General features: G+C 41.2%; 1 protein-coding gene across 2 annotated transcripts in view; it reads left to right on the plus strand.

Moving 5' to 3' along the window:
- Nucleotides 1–11304, plus strand: part of LOC126037848 (macrophage mannose receptor 1-like) — a 33752-nt gene extending 22448 nt beyond the window's left edge. Inside the window, exons 23-30 of one of the 2 annotated variants that reach the window (XM_049798720.1) lie at nucleotides 1323–1425; nucleotides 2246–2478; nucleotides 4082–4247; nucleotides 5261–5413; nucleotides 5646–5762; nucleotides 7193–7360; nucleotides 9288–9329; nucleotides 9763–11304. In XM_049798720.1, coding sequence (XP_049654677.1) covers nucleotides 1323–1425; nucleotides 2246–2478; nucleotides 4082–4247; nucleotides 5261–5413; nucleotides 5646–5762; nucleotides 7193–7360; nucleotides 9288–9329; nucleotides 9763–10007 — 1227 coding nt within the window. In that variant the 3' untranslated portion in view covers nucleotides 10008–11304. The remainder of the gene's footprint in view (nucleotides 1–1322; nucleotides 1426–2245; nucleotides 2479–4081; nucleotides 4248–5260; nucleotides 5414–5645; nucleotides 5763–7192; nucleotides 7361–9287; nucleotides 9330–9762) is intronic. The other variant, XM_049798722.1, reaches the window with a different exon arrangement.
- Nucleotides 11305–16648: the final 5344 nt, after the last annotated feature.

Consider the following 16648-nt stretch of genomic DNA (forward strand, 5'->3'; position numbering starts at 1 on the left):
CATGAGCATTTTGCTCACTTTACAATGACTGACCAGGAGACTCAGATAAACCACAGCATAGCAGTAACTGTATAATTTTGGGATACCGTGAATGTTATTTAGACTGGATGAAAATACTTAGATAACTGTATATTTGCATATCTTGGCACTGAGCTTATTAAGATAAATGCGTTGACCAAAATACTCAAAAGGAGGAGACTCTGGAGACTTCCTTTCTTATTTTTATCTTCTCCCTCTATACCTTCTATCAAATCTTCCTTTTGAAAGATCTCTTTTGCACACTTTGAACCTTTCAGCACTGCGGAGCCATTTTCTGTTTAATTGCAAGACAAACCCGAGTGTTGTTCAATAACTGTAAAATGGCTAATGTAGAATACTGGACTTGATAGTACTACCTCAGTACTCCTGTGCAAGCTTTACCGGGTTTCTCCCTTTTTGATAACAGAATTGCTTTAAGTGCAGCTAAAATGGGAAAAAGCTATGTGATGTCCGACCTCTGCTGCCATCGAGGCTAGAGCTGGGTTTTGCTTCCACATCTCACACATGCATATGCTTTCTGCAGAAGGCTATGCCAATTTCCCTGCACACGTTGCTCCACATACACCTTCCCTCACTTGCAGCCAAGACCTGGGCTACTGCCCCTGAGGGGTTTGAAGGTAGCATGAGGTCAGGCTGGTATTAGGTGGGGAGAGCGGCTGCCTCCTGCTGCAGAAAGTCAAGCAGTGTCTTCTCATGCTGTGGGAGGAAAAGGCAGAAGATAAAGAGCCCACACTGCAGTGGAAAGGGTTTGGGAAGTGTCCGCCCCAAAAGGTTGTTTCTGATCTCTACCGCTATGTTGCTGCACTGAGGTGACAGCTTTGGATCCCAGTGCCGGATCAGGGCGGGAGGAGGATTTCAGCTCTCCAGGCAAGCTTCAGTGCTGAGGAGAGTTTCCCTATAACCTCCAGGAAAACAGCAACAGAGCTGAAATGTCCTGTCGGCCAGACTTAGCACACGCGTCTCTACCTGCACACACACACGCTCACACATGTGCGTGCACAGAGATTATGTACGTACAGCTAGTCCCACACGCTTCTTCCTGCCTCTGCGCTGTGCTTTACAACTCTGTCCATCATCCAAGTACAAACTTTCCTAGGGCTGAATTGTAAATGCTTGTTGTCATATTACTGCTCCTGACATTGCTTGTATGAGTTCATATATATGACCTTCATATTATTCATCTGTGTGTGCCTGCGTGTGATAGGTGAGCCTGTATATCCAGCAGGAGCAGGAATATTTCCTATCTATAAACGTTTTTCTTGTTAATCTCATTTCCCCTGTAGGATGACTGTGTCTTTATGATGAAGAACCCTATTGAACAGGCAGGGAAATGGAAAGATCAAGAATGTAAAACAAGCAAAAGCTACATATGCCAGAAAAATTCTGGTGAGTTTTCTTTCACCACTTTCTAGTACAGCTGATTTATTGTGGTTGTATCAAACTGGTGTTAAAAGTGACTTTCCCTATTTTAACTGAAATTAATCTGACAGTATCACATGCACTACGGACCATTTTAACAAATGAGCACACATTTTATTTTTTGGAGAAAAACTCTTAACCTTTCCTATTTTAAGGACCAGACCAGTAAAAAAAAAAATAAAAATAAAATCTATGGATCATTACGTATTTTACTATTTTTGGCAATCAGGTGGGAGAGGGACAGAACAGTGCTTTGTCTTTATATGGGTAAATTCTTCAAAACTGAAATTCTACTGTTATACTTAAAAGCAGTGCAACTTCTTTATTTTGAAAATCTGCCCTGCTTGATTTCCTTTACAGTCTTACTCAGGCAGTTTCATCAACAGCAGTTGTATCCCTCTGCTTGCTCATGGCATGCTTACTGTACCCTGTTCCTTGTTAGAAATACAACAGATGCCCATGTATCATGGAAAAAGTGGAGAAATTGTTCCCTTTAATGCCCTACATTGTTACAGTGTGCTTTGGAAAGGTCTAGAGCTTGCAAGGCATGTTCCTGGAGGCAATACGGATATTTATGCTAAAAGGTCATTCTGACAAGAATTAGAAAATTTTGTCACAGAACGTGAAAACATGACTTTCATCACTGCAGTGATAGTTGGGACACATGTTAATTTGTTATTCCAGCCTCTCTTAATTGACTACTCCAGTACACTAGATCTTCTCTCAGTGTTATATGTCTAGCCAATATAATGCATTTGACTTCTTTTTGTTTGTTTGTTCATTACAGACCCCAAACTGCAAAACTCCCAACCCATAGTTCCGATGTTTGGCTTTAACAATTATGGTAATGACCGCTATGCAGTCATCAACTACAAAATGGTCTGGGAAGAAGCAGAGAAGAACTGCAGAGACCAGTTTGCAGAGCTTGCCAGCGTTTTGGACCCTTATGCTGAATCTTACCTGTGGTTACAGATGTTAAAGCATGGGGAGCCTGCATGGATCGGTCTTAACAGCAACACGGTGAGTCCATCAAATGCTTGGGACAATCATGCCGCTACCCTAGATCGGCATAGGTGAACCATATTTCTTGCTCGGAGGTTGACAGGATCCACTGCTGTGGGTGCTGTTTGCTTCCACGTGAGTGCAATTGGTCAGACCTGTGAATACGTGGCAGGCATCAAAACTTTGCTGAGGTACCTGGCTTCAGGGGTTTTACATGTCTAAATGTTTGGCCATAATGTAAGTGAGAACTGCCATAGTCCACATTCCAAAGGTCACCAAGGATGTAGCTGCAGTAGACAGTGGCTTCAGCGGTAGAAATGGCTATGGAGTTTCCACTTCCTACACCACCATCTACCACACGCTCATGTGGGGGAGCATTGCTCTTTCTGAAGCACACCATGGAAACAACTGGGATTAAAAATAGTTCTTTATTTGCGAGGTTATGTTAAGTTTTGTTTTAATTCACAGCCTAGCACTACAAGAGCTTGTGCTGGACAACAGGGGAAATGCCAAGGTGCAGCACAGAGGCGGGAGCAGGCCTCTGGCAACGGGGACACCTTAGGCTGGTTTTTGGAGCTGAAGCCAGTGCTTTGTGAAAAACTGCCAACAAAGTCAGTCAGCAAAGCGTGTAAAGGTCTGAAAGGGGAAGCATCTATTAGAGACATGTAAAAAAACCATGCAGCTGGATGATGTAGCTGGGTATCTGTGGAACAGGACTTGTGAGGAAATCAAGAGGAGAGAGGTAGAGTTGGAGCTTGGTGGGACACAGGACTGAGAGAGGGCACAGGTGCTGAGGTGAGAGGAGCTGGAGCTGTACTTCAGTGAGAGCAGACACTGGGAAACCAGGATTAGATGGAAAGCTGGGATGAAACGTGGTCAAGGACTTAAAAGGAAAAAGGACAGGAAAGGAACTGGCACAAAAAACTGGATGGGAGCTGCCTCCAATGCTCACAGGAAGAAGGGGCTAGGCTGTGCAGGACGGGTTGACAGGAGCCACGAATGTGACTAATGTTGGTCATCCTCTGCAAATAGTGGTGAATTCCACTGAAAAAATACATGCTTAGCTCTTCTCCAGTAGCTGGTCCTTGCAAGAACTAGAAACCTATCACAAGCCCTGTTAGCATGGGTGGCAGAAGTCTGTGGCGTGTGCTCCATGAAAAACGTCATCAGTATTCATCTCTCCAGTGGAACATCTGCTTTTTCTATTTGCTTTCTGAATATATCGAGAAGCCTGTGTTAGAGGAATGCTAACAATAGTTTATCTGCAATCTTTATTTGATCTGTGTGTATATGTGGACTCCTTTGGTAAAGTCTTCAACTATATATTCGCATTTGTTACCGCAAGGCTCTTTGCCCATTTAGTGCATGAGATAGATGATGTGGATTGAATAATGCAGGTTGCGTACCAAATGAACGTCTGTAGGACCACTGCCCTAACTGTTGTGGAGAGTGGAAGTCTGGACCAGGCTGTTATGTATTCATGACAGAGGACAAATTAATTTTGTGTGAGAAAACATGATTCTGATTTTTCCTAATTTTTACTTACCTTCAAGTGCAATCTTAATGTTCTTTCAGTCTAATGCTTGTATGTGACATAATCTTTATTGTCATTTGCTTTTAGACTCGCGGCCATTACGTGTGGTCAGATAGAAGGAGGAGCAGGTATCATAACTGGGCCAGTGGAGAACCAAATAAGAACACAGCCTGTGTCTATTTAGATTTGGATGGTTTTTGGAAGACAGCATCTTGCAACGAAACATTTTTTTCTCTCTGTAAACAATCTGATGGTAGGTTGTGAATGGGAGAAATGAGATTTGGGAGGCTGGAATTTAAATCAATGGCTTTATTTTAATTTAGCTTTTCCACATATGCAAAGATTGTGATCGATGGTGTATGCCTTGTGATGAGCTACTGTTTTTGTTAAGAAAAAAATCCCAGATCCAGTCTGTCTTGAGTGATTTCCAGACATTTCATGTCACAGGCCAGTCAACACATGCACATCATAAAGACAACTGCAATATTTCATGCCACATGCAATAGTTCTTTTCTGCATCATTGTTTGTCAAGAACTGCAGAATTGATCAACTTTAGCCTAGCTATATTAATGATATATTTTTACATTTAAAAGTATCTTTTGTAATTTTGAGAGATAAGAAATTTCTGTCAGTGTAGCAGCTGAATTGATTAATTTATATTTGTTATAAGATCCTGGGAAGCTTCTGCTGAGAAACTTTAGAGCTCAAATATTGCACCCAATTTTCAAACATATTTTAAATTAGATATGAAATTTATGATCTCTGCATCATACTTCACGGCAAATTTTATATTCATTTAAGCTCTGCTTTGGCTTTAATCAGGCGATGCAAGAGGCTACTAATTTTACTTTTACATAGTTCTGGATGTGTGTACAAGGGCAGGTACAGACAGCTTCTCTGACTGACCTTCTACAAACTGGCTGGGCACAAGCCACTGGCTTGTAGTGGTGGTGTCAAGATCCTGTATATATACCAACTCGTTCCTCATTCTGTTTCACAAGTTTAAAGTAAAAAATTGCCTTGCCGAAGACAGTTGCAGTTAGACTGGTGCAAGTCTTCTTTAGCAGATTGGAGAACCAGCTCCAACCAGTATAATTTATTACTAGCTTACCATGTTTAGTTCACTCTTTTATCATTAGTTAAGTCTATGGGATGTTCCTTTTCCTGGAATCGCTGTCAGACTGGGAGGGCTGCTGTGTGGTGCAGAAGTACAGGTTTCCCTTGGCTTTTAAGACCCCACTGAAATGTGTGTGTCTTCTTAATAGAGTTAATTCCTAGTGAACCACCACAGCTTCCTGGGAAGTGTCCTGAACCGAAGCATGGTAGGTCTTGGATTCCCTTCCGTGGTCATTGCTACTATGTTCACACCAGTTCTGAGGAAAGCTGGCCTGATGCTTCCATGACGTGTATCCAGATGGGTAACTGCCTTTTTTTATTAGGATATTTTACAGTTTGTTTGTGTGTTTGGTTTTTTTAATCCAGAACCAAGAGATAATGCATAGATATGTGTGTGTATGTATATCAATTATAAGCTACACCTAATGTAAACTTATTATCAAGCATTTCTACTATATGAAAAAGCTGATCATGAAACATGTCATGATAGTTTACTGAGATAATTAATTTCTAATGGAAAATTGATATTTTTAGGTGCTTCTCTGGTTTCCATAGAAGATTCAGCTGAAATGAACTTTCTCTTACTTTATTTGTCTCCACTTGCAAGTGACTTCAGAAAGTTTTGGATAGGATTGTTCAAAAATATTGATGGTAATTATTTCACAATGCATACTGAGATGAAAATAAATACTATATAAACAGAGAGAATACTAAATGACACTAACATACTAAATACTAATACTAACATACTAAATATTAAATAATCACAGAGAAATAAACTGTTAAACGTTTAATAGCTTTTCTGCTACAATACTTAAAACATAAACAACCAAGAGGTCTACACTTTTTGTATCTTTACTGTAATTAAAGTATATTTTGGTGTGTAAAAGGTTTGAGCTCAGCACTGCAGCAGTTGATTAAAATGTTTCCTGTTGCTTTTTTTAACTCAAGTTGCTTGACATTTAACCAGTGTTAGTCCTTTAAGAAAAGTGTTGTCTTGTAATTAAAAGGTGAGGCAGCCTCAGATTGAAATTTATTTCTAAACAACTCAGAGGATAGCAGCTCATATGAGCTGCCTAGCAATATTTCTTAATCTAAATTTCAGGGTTTTTTAATAAATATTTTGGTAGAACTTTTTATTTTAATCCAAAAATATTTCAGCTTTTTTTCCTTTTTTAACTGCAGATTTGATCCTGTTTTCTATGTCGTTTTAATTCTGAAGCCTGTTTTTCATGGCAGACTTTGAAAGTCCATCTCCAGAGTGAGTCTAGACTGGGCTGCAGTGAGCGGTTTTGGCCATGGCTGCCCAAGTCCCTGTCCCTCACCACCAGCAATGGCAGGCACCTTGTTGCATGGTGGGCCAGGTTCATCTGTTCTAGCTGAAAAGTAACAGCACAAAAGCAGCAATTTGTTCCTGATCTGGCCCGCTACACTGCTACATGCAGTGCAAGCAGAGGCAAGAAGAAAGTGCACCTGCAGATGGGGGAACAGAGGAGGTGGCATTGAGGCAGTTGTGAGTTATATCAGGATGTGCTGCCATGAAAGCACAACCCAAGCGAACAGAGATGGCAATTATTCCTACTTGATGGGCCACAGCAGGACATGAGCAGGGAGTTATTATTAAAGAGACCCTATTTAGTCTGCAAAGATAATTGATTAATCTAGCTGTAATAAAGCAGCTGTTCACTGATATTGGATACTCGCATAAAGAAAATTTCCTGACCAGTCTGGATCCTTGAACTGCAGAGCATGGCTTACACAGGTGCTCTGTTTTTCTTAGGGCTCCCAGGCACAGGTGAGTCCTGGGCATAAGCTTCAGTTAAAAGTCCTCGGGTAGCCTGGGCACGTCTTCCTTACATCACTGACAGCCAAGGTCCTGAAGGCTAGTGGAGTTAACTTTGTGAGCATTTATGTTTGGTACACTCCTATCTGAATACCTCTGGCTGTTAAAAGAATGAGAAATGAGGCCTCTGTGATGCTAATTTAATCAACTAATAAATTTCCTATCTGATGTCGTTGTGCCCAGTAGACTAAAAATGATTCCTACTTCATTCACTCACTAGGTAATACTTTAATTTTAGGGGAATGGCTGTGGACAGACAGAAGTGCGGTAGAATTTGTCAACTGGGAGAAAGGAGAGCCTACAGTAATTTTTGATGAACACTGTGTTGACATGGATGTCTCAAGTGGAACCTGGAGGAACTATTACTGCTCTGTTGACCAGAATTTTATTTGCAAAATCCCAAAAAGTAAGTTCTGAATTTCTGTGCACTGGTTTATTTTAGAAGTAGTGGTCAATATACACCAAGCCAAACTGCTTATGCCCTGGGTACACTTTATGCATTGATCCTGATGCATGTGCATCTGCATTAAAGCCGAGAGTAACTTCTGTTAAGGACAATGAGAAATAATGCTGGAGAATAACCTGAGTCACTGGTTCCTCCTCTCAGTTTAAAAGCATTGATTTCTTGGCATTGCTGTACCCTGGGGTAGGGGAGAACGTATCACCCGTTGAGAGTGCGGAGAAAATTTTCATAGTCATTATGGTTAGAGTGCAAGGGGCAGTAGATGATGAATAGATGACCAAACTAGTGCTGAGAAAAAAGGCAGACACTATCCTGATAGCTAAGCTAAGGGACAGCAGTGCAAAGCCACTGAGCTCCTGCAAAAAAAGAAGGTAGGTGCTGCCAGTGGGGTCGGTACCAGTGAAGTGTGCTGGGATCTGCTGGATGACCAAGCAGAAAGCGTCAAGTGAGGGTGGGCAGTAGGGCCCACTTAATTTCTCTGCTGACACAGGCATAGGGAGACATGCCAAGACAACCAAACAGCATAGTACATTTCATTTCTAATGGTTCCTTGTGACCCTGTGTTTTTTTGGATGTCAACCCATGTGAAATCTGAATGTGTCACAGGCTGGTGCGAGTCTCTCTTGTGTTCACAGCAGTGTTGCATAAAGCGTGAAGGATGTAAATCTGCACACATGCAGCTAGTGTGAGTCACTGTATACACATGGATTCAGCTGTGTTGGCACACATCAACTGGGAGACAGCATGAAATAGGGCAGATTTGCCACTGGCAAACAGATCCCTTGCACAAATTTAATAGATGCAAGGTGGAACCAATTGAGTATCCAGCTTGTGGATCTCCACGTGTTGGCAGGTTGGCAATAGAGTCATCCATGAGCTTTGTAGGGCCCAGCCAGCCAGACCTGCAAGCAATTAACTGAATCATACTCCACAAACAATGGAAGGAGGAAAAGGAAGTTGCCTAAAAATACAGCTTAAATGCTGTTAAGTACAAATGTGTTTTTCACTTTTGCAAGTGTAAAAAATTGAGTTCTTCAGTGTGAAGTGTGAAGCCTTACACTGTGGAAGTGTAAAAACTTTGAACATCTGTCTCCCTACCAAAAAAAAAAAGTGTTCAAAGCAATTAATAGTGAGGCAACAGTGTGGCTGGGTTTTTTTTTAACAAATTTTTTTAACCGAAATATTTGATGGATACAGCCTGAATTGTCAGGGAAAATGTTTTCATATATTTTTCATGTCCATGTACTGTGTTCAGCTCTGGGGGCCCCAGCATAAGAAAGACATGGACCTACTCAAGTGGGTCCAGAGGAGGGCCATGAAGATGATCAGAGGGCTGGAGCACCTCCCCTATGAAGACAGGCTGAGACAGTTGGGGTTGTTCAGCCTGCAGAAGAGAAGGCTCTGGGGAGACCTTATAGCAGCCTTCTAGTACTTAAAGGGGACCTACAGGAAAGATGGGGAGGGACTCTTTATCTGGGAGTGTAGTGATAGGACAAGGGCTAACAGTTTTAAACTGAAAGAGGGCAGATTTAGATTAGACATAAGGAAGAAGTTCTTCACTACGAGGGTGGTGAGACACTGGAACAGGTTGCCCAGAGAGGTTGCGGATGCCCCATCCCTGGAAGCGTTCAAGGCCAGGTTGGATGGGGCTTTGAGCAACCTGGTCTAGTGGAAGGTGTCCCTGCCCATGGCAGGGGGGTTGGAACTAGATGGTCTTTAAGGTCCCTTCCAACCCAAGCCATTCTATGATTCTATAATTATTTAAAATTTCATAGGAATGCAAAGTAAAAATTATATATGCAGTATTTATTTAATCTTTGAATGGTTGCTTGCAAACTGTCTATAATATATATATATATTAATTTTATAGTTATTGAAGTTGAGCCAACCCACGATTCACCTGTCAATAAAGGTAAGTTGGTTTCTTATAAGCCTGCTCAACAGAAATTTCAATAAGTTTATAGGCGTTTATTATTTACAAGTTAAATTGCCTCCAGAAAAGTTTCATTTAAATACACATTTAACTGTCACATATGATTTTATTCTAAAACTATTTAAAAGGAGAGCTATTCTCTGAAATTGGATGTCTTACTGATTTTTTTTTTTTTTTTTTTTTTTTGCTTTACAAACGATATACTGTAACACAATATAATGCATTTTAAAAGGAACATAGAAGAGATTGAGCCTGATTTTGCATTGTCCATTCAGAACGTGCATCAATTTTAACTGGTGTTATGGTTGTTCAGTACTTTTAGAGTTTACTAGGTTTACTTAGGGAGATGATTCTTATACGCAATAGCAGTCTGTGGCCATTTGTAGTACTTGTTCTGTTTTGTCTTTCACAGCATCAAAAAATGAAGCTGCTTCTTCGTCTGCGAATAGTTTAGGTGGGATGATTGTTATACTGATCTTCCTTCTGCTAACAGGAACTGGCCTTACATTCTATTTTTTCTATAAAAAAAGACGCGATCGACAAACAGTTACAGCCAGTTTTGACAATGCCATATACCGTGGTGATGCTGATCCTGGAACTCATGAATCAAATTGTCTTGTAACCAATATTGAAGAAAATGAGCAGGCAACAGTTTGATAAGCAGGGTAATCTTGGGCCTGATTTTGAAAGGAATTAAAGCACTGGAATACAAGAATTCTTAAGGCAAAGCAATTTTCTCCCATGGAAATTCTAGTTCATTTTGCACAGGATGCTTCCTGCTTTCTGTACTAGCAGGAACAAGCCATCTTGCAAGGCAGATCCAGAGATCTGCTCACAAACTGTAGTACCTGGGAGGACTGCTGAGCATACACATGCTGTGTAAGTGAACACCCCGGCAGTTCCAGTTTCTGCATGGGTCCAGCATCACCTTTAGGCACAAGAAGAACCATGGTCAGCACAGGCAACCATGAGAATATGCTCCTTAGCACACTCCAAAAAGTATATCCAGATCTGTAGATATCCTGAAAATGCCACCCCAATCTCCAGCGCAGACTGTCAAATTGCACAGGCTGGATGGGACTTCCAAGCTCACCTGGCACAGGTCCCTGCTCAAAGCAGGACCAGCTCCCTGCCTCAGCCAGGCAGCCTGCTCCAGTGCTGTGGGTCCACAGCTTCCTTCTGCTCCTGAGGCACCCACAGAAACCCTTCGGGTTGCCTGTAGTACCTGAATTAACACATTTTCCTCCTCTCTATATGACTGATAGAAAGGAAAGTGTAAATCGTTTTTCTTCTGCTATAATTCTGTAACATAAGCATTGAAAGATCAAGTATAATAAGAGGTTGGAATGTATTGTGAATAGAAATAGTTTATCATTTAAATACTAGAATAGCTATCTCACAGGATTCTGCAAAAAGGGGGGAATAGGCGGGATGAGTTATACTTAATTCATACCTGAAAAAATAACATAAAATTTATTCTTGAAATCTCCAATACCAGTGAAGATGATTTCATAACTTTTTAGGCCATTTTTTCAAAGCCTAATGAAACTTAACATTCGAAAGCCTTTTCTAATTTCTAATGAAATCCCCCCTGTCCAAGTCTGGCTTAATTCTTTCAGTATCATTCCAGACTTCCATCATGATGAGGCTGATAGCACTGCATGTCATACTGGTCTACTGGTATATTCTCTGGTTTCATAAACCCTAAAAATATACAGTTGGCTCACATATAGGTGGTTTTTTTTTTTTACTCTTCCAGTGTATTTTATGCCAAATGTAAACAATCAAATGACTCAAAGCTCTTAGTCCAGAGAATGTCCTTATTTAATTTGATATTTTTTGATATTTTAATCTTTTGACAGATTTTAATTGTGTTTAAATTAAAATATTTGCGTGTGTATGAAATACATGTAAATAAGTTTTTATTCTATGTTGGTTCACTAAATGGGTATTAAAAGGCTGGTTCTAAGTAAAAGTTTGTGTGTCTTTTTAAACAGAACAATTTATCATAAAAGTAAAAATAATGGAAGGAGGGATGGGGTTTTAAAATTTCTATACACAAATGACCATCCACTTTTCCTAGTCTAGCATGTTCTTAAACAGCAGTAGCTATTTGTCTTTACCATTCTGTGAAACATGTGCCTCATTGCTTCTTTATCTCTGACATTTTGAAGTTTACCCTAATAAACATCTAATGAAAGTGGTCTAATTTAAGACTACTTATGTGCTGTACCGCTCTAGCAGTTTCTGAGACAGATTCTTGTATATTTGATAGCTCTTGTCACGTCTCCTCTCCATGTTTTCCAATAGCAACACTAGTTCTTCCCTTTTTACTTCACTGGCTACATCTAGATCTGTAATCTCTGCTGTTCCCTTCTAGACCCTGCTCTATGGTACATAGGCCCTTCTGACAGTACATTGCACCAGTGGATGAGGTGTTTCGGGTGAGATCCTAACAACACTGAGCAGATCAAAAAGATTAATCCACCATTGTAACAATTGCCATAAAGGACCCTTCTGTCTGAGTTGGTTCTACAGGATCTATAGGCTTGGCTAGAGAAACGGTTACCAGAAAACAATAGACCAAAGACGGGAAAGGTGCCTAATAAGAAATTAGTTTGTGAAAGTTTCCAAGGACTGATAAGCTGTATAGACTAGTAGTCCTGTTGCATCTGCGAGAACTGAACCAAGAGTTTGCTGGGACTGTACAAGGCAACTAGTGCACACAAGCATCAGCAGAGGATTGTGTAACATGGACCACATCCAGGACAGCAGTGGCTGCTATCTGATAATGAAGAGTACGACAGCCTGAGGGATTTTGCAGACATCTCCCAAGAGTCTCCTGGAGTGCCAGTATGGCTCTCTGCAGCTGAGTATACAGCTGGGATTAGCTTCCAAACACGGCTCCAACCAGGTAGCTATGAGTGATTGTCTGCGAGTGAGCTCTGCAAGTGAAGAAGTGAATGTGTTGTGTGAATAGTTTTTTGCTATTTATGATAATAGCTTGATTTTAGTAGTAATAACAGCTTAGTGGAAAAAACCCAAAACCCCAAACTTGTTCTAAGAAATACTGGTTATAATCTGCATTTGCCCCCATCTTGATCCCCTATCAGTGAAAAGGAAAATTCACAAACTTTCACAGTGAAAAGTACAAACTTCTTTTGTACACCCTGGCGTGATGCTTTTCCTTCTCAAAGTTCGTTTCCTCTTAGGTTTGTGATTCCAAATTCCCCTCCTGCAGCTAGATTTCTGAAGGAAAGCTGTGGCTGCCACTGTATTCATACCAAATCCTAGCTAATAGACCTACTCCAAGAATGCTCCTCAGATGAGACAGATCTAGTACCTAGTTTAAAGACACTGCTTATGGAGAGGTATGAAATAGGTGCTCATTGAGGTGCTTGGACACATACCCAGAAACAGATATGGGGGAAATTTAATGCCAAAAGCAAGCTTTTTACCAGGCCTAGGAACCTTTAGGGTTAAGCTGCTTGTAAACAGAGGCTTGGGGGACCACAATTTGTCAATTTGTCCAGATTCCACATAGATTCTGGATTTGGGCTTATGTGCAAAATAATAGCATTTATAAAATGCCTCTCCACAGAGACAAGATGTGGAGAGCTACTTTCTCAGTTGCTTGCCCTTTCTTTCTCTGTATTAGTGTGGTATTTTAGAGAGAATGTCCTGCCTTTTCTCACTATTTTCATTATATCCCTAGTAAATATAACATGGCTGAAAAAGTAGTTGATTCTCAACTTGAACTTATTACAATGTAAGAAGCAGTAACTGCGTTTAGGGAAGGAAAAGCTGTGGAAGAATTCACCATTGTAACTTTCTGTAATGTCAGATGGTGACACAGCCACAGCAGACAGATAGATGTACAAAGAAGAATGGAACATCCTCTTCTTCCAAAGGAATACCAGTTTACAGGGAAACTATTTGCTAATATCGGTACCAGTAACTTGGAACAGAAAGGAAAATATTAGCTTCAGTTCCTTGGCTAAAGCAGGAACCTAAAAAGAAGTTTATGAACTGGAAGTGTTTAATTTTGTCACTTACATTTCTGAAAGTAGGAGACTGAAAAAGGAAGTGAAGAGTAATTTGGAACAAAATGTAAGAAAGATCTATAAATACAGAATAGATAGTTGTGAGATGAACTAGTGCCTTCAGGCCAGATTCCAATAGGCAAGAGCCAGATTTTCCGGGGTCAATAGGAAAGGTTTGAACTGCTCCATAAGCATAAAGTTGTCCTGATGTCACTGTATCCGGACACAGGAACAGTTAGGGTTCATTTTGTCTCTTCTCAGCTGTGCCCTTATCTAACATATCCAGCTTTCTCCCTTCTATGACATTCTGCAGGGCACAACTTTTAAATCACTATCTGTTAAATAATGATATCTAAAGCATTTTAAGGATATGGTTAGTGGTTCTGGTTCCTCTAAGGAAATATTTACTCTCATTTCAGGACAATGCACACAGTGCAACCATTATACTGCCTTTTTATCCAGACTCTTGATCTAGACAGCTAGAAGAAATTAATCTCGCCTGCTTTTAGAACCAGTTGACATAATTCTCCTTTACAGTCAATAGTTAGGAATACACATGTAGGACTTGCAGTTGTTCCGTGGTCCACCAGCAGAGGCTAATGATGGGACAGAGGTTCTGGAGGTGGGAGGAAATAATATTCAATAATGGGAGGAACAGGGGCTCGTGCAGTGAGAAACATAGACTGCGGTTGGTAAGATGATGGTACAAAAATACAGTGTGAGGTGTCCAAACAAAGGGAGATCAAAGGGAAAGGCCAAAGTAGAAATGAAGGAGTTGTTTGAATTGGGCCAGAAGTGCTCACCATCCCCGGGAGAGCCGGACAAGGCTGGGCCGGTCATCAATGGCTCAGCAGAGCAGAGGTCTGGGAAATGCGGATGCTGCTGGGAGTGCAGGGGCTCTAAGGGATGGCTGGTTCCTGCAGGGAGATAGGACTCCTGGTTATGGGGAAGCAACGGGGGAGTGAGCGAGCATGCTTTGCACAGGAGAGAGCCAAGAGGAAAAGCCAGCTGAAGTGAACTGTTGCCCTAGGAGCCCAGCTGCACTGTTCAGACCGGGGAAGAGGGCGCGTGTGTGGACGGGGAGGGGGTGGAGGGTGTAAGATGTGGGTGTGTTTGTTCCTGTTTGCCTGCGTACTCTGTGTTCTTTGGAAAGGCCACAGCTGGGGATCAGGGAAGAAGGCAGGCTGCCTCTCCGCCTTGCCCTCTCTCCTGATGTCTTTCACAGGGCAGAGCCATGTAGAAAGATGAGGAGATGGTTTCTTCCTTGAGAGTGGCAAGTGTGCACAGAGGGGCAGGGAGGAGGATGCTTTGGAACATCGTGCTGGAGTGCAGAGGATGGGAAGGAAACCAGGGTTTTCCCAAGACGAACAAGAAGTGGCCTGGTGGGGAAGTCTCTGGGGTGATGGAGAGGAAGGGGTTTCTCCTAGAGAGCTACAGAAGAACTGTACGGGCTGTTTTGCAACCCAAGAAGTGACTGAGAGAAAGCTTATAGGCAAGGACTTTCTCTGCAAAGATACCGTGGAAAGCGGAGACATTTGTTTTTAAACAACTTGTTGGAGAACAAAACCCCCTCTGCTGTCCTGGGACACGTTCAGTTTAAAAAAAAAAGTGCACATAGTTCCACCTGCTGGATCTGGCCAGCTTGGGGTCTACTCTCAGGGGTGGGGGGGCCGAGAAGCAAGAAAAACAGGAAGAAGAAAAGATATATTGGGTGTACGATGCCTGTGATCAGTGCGGGGAGTGAGGGGGATGAATCAGCTGTCAAGAGGCAGGTGGAAGAGTAATGAGGCTTGATTACAGATCTTCCATCCGCCCAAAGATTTCTCCTGCACCCCATGTTGCAAGAAAATATTTTTTTATTACCGGGCAGTGGGAACAGCAGCCTTTTCTCCTGGTGATAGGACTTTTAATTTCAGAGCTACCACATGAGATGGTGATGGTTGTTAGGCTGTTATCTGAAAGTAAGCTTCTGTTAAAGCACAGTTTGCTGTGTACTCTGACTTAATGATGCATTTAAAAACAAGCAAAATTTAGCACCTATTCAGAGTTGAATCTGTTTACGACAAATTTTTAACGGGAAATGGAAAAGTAGAAATGTGCGATCTCCACACATTGCAAAGATAACAAATGTCTGGGAAAGAAGAGACCATTTCACTTCTTGACTGATTATTTGTGAAAGCAGCTACATTTAGAGCACAAAACAGTGAAGCTGTTCATTCTTAGTTGTATTAAAAATGAGAGGGAATTGATTACGCCACTAAAAACTGGGTACATTACAGTTACTTTACTGAAGATGTGAAATTTAATGATATGAAAACTTAGCATAGTGACACAAAATAGGGAAGGGATTTTAAATAAATAAGGAAGCTAGAAATAAGATAAAAAGGAAGGAAATCCTTAAATTTTGCATGAAAGCTATTTGCATTCAGCTAAAAAATCACAAGAGACAAGCACATTCTATGAATTGTCTTCCTTTATTTTCCATTGCTTCTTTTGCACTCTTACAATTTGACTGAAATTGCACTGAATACTAGAATCATTTCAGTTCCAGAAGTTTAATATTTTATTGTAACCCACTCCAAATACTCTTAAGGTGTTCTTTTGCTCAATTCTTCATATGGTGTTTGATAGCTCAAACAAAGTGTCATTTAGAGTGAATTTTGTAAACAGTTTCTGTCTGTTCTCACACTTAGTATGTCAATACAGATAACTTTTTCTATGGAAATGTCACTCCTGGTTGTGGAAATACTCAAAACAGCTGGAAAATGTCCTGAGAAACCTTTGAAACGGTATATAGCTTTGAGCAAGGGGTTCAAGAAAATGACCTCCAGAGGTCTCTTCCAGTGTAAACTATTTTATAATTCTGTGGTCGGTAGTGGCATACAGGATTATGTATTTAGGATGGTATACAGGATTATGCACTTTTGATGAGCTAAAGCCCGTGCTGTTGGAAAAAGTAAAGAAACTGAGCAGAAAATGTGGCAGAGGCAGGGAAGAGGCACGGCCAGCACTGTATGAAGCAGCACTGCTCTCCTGGCTGCATGACTGATGGCCCTATGGGCCAGTGCTAGCACCCACGTCAGGCTTAAGCTTTCCACTAACATGAGCTTAAAGCACAGATGCCACAAGAATCTTCCATCAGTGTCATTTTTGTGGTGTCTAATCAGGTGCTACTAGCTCGAGAACTGTGGTTTATCCTTTTCACTGTTCTCATCTCTGTCTGGAAGTAGACCAATGTCACTCACTGTCCCTGCC

Source organism: Accipiter gentilis, chromosome 4 (assembly GCF_929443795.1).
Source record: "Accipiter gentilis chromosome 4, bAccGen1.1, whole genome shotgun sequence".
Lineage (NCBI taxonomy): Eukaryota > Metazoa > Chordata > Aves > Accipitriformes > Accipitridae > Astur > Astur gentilis.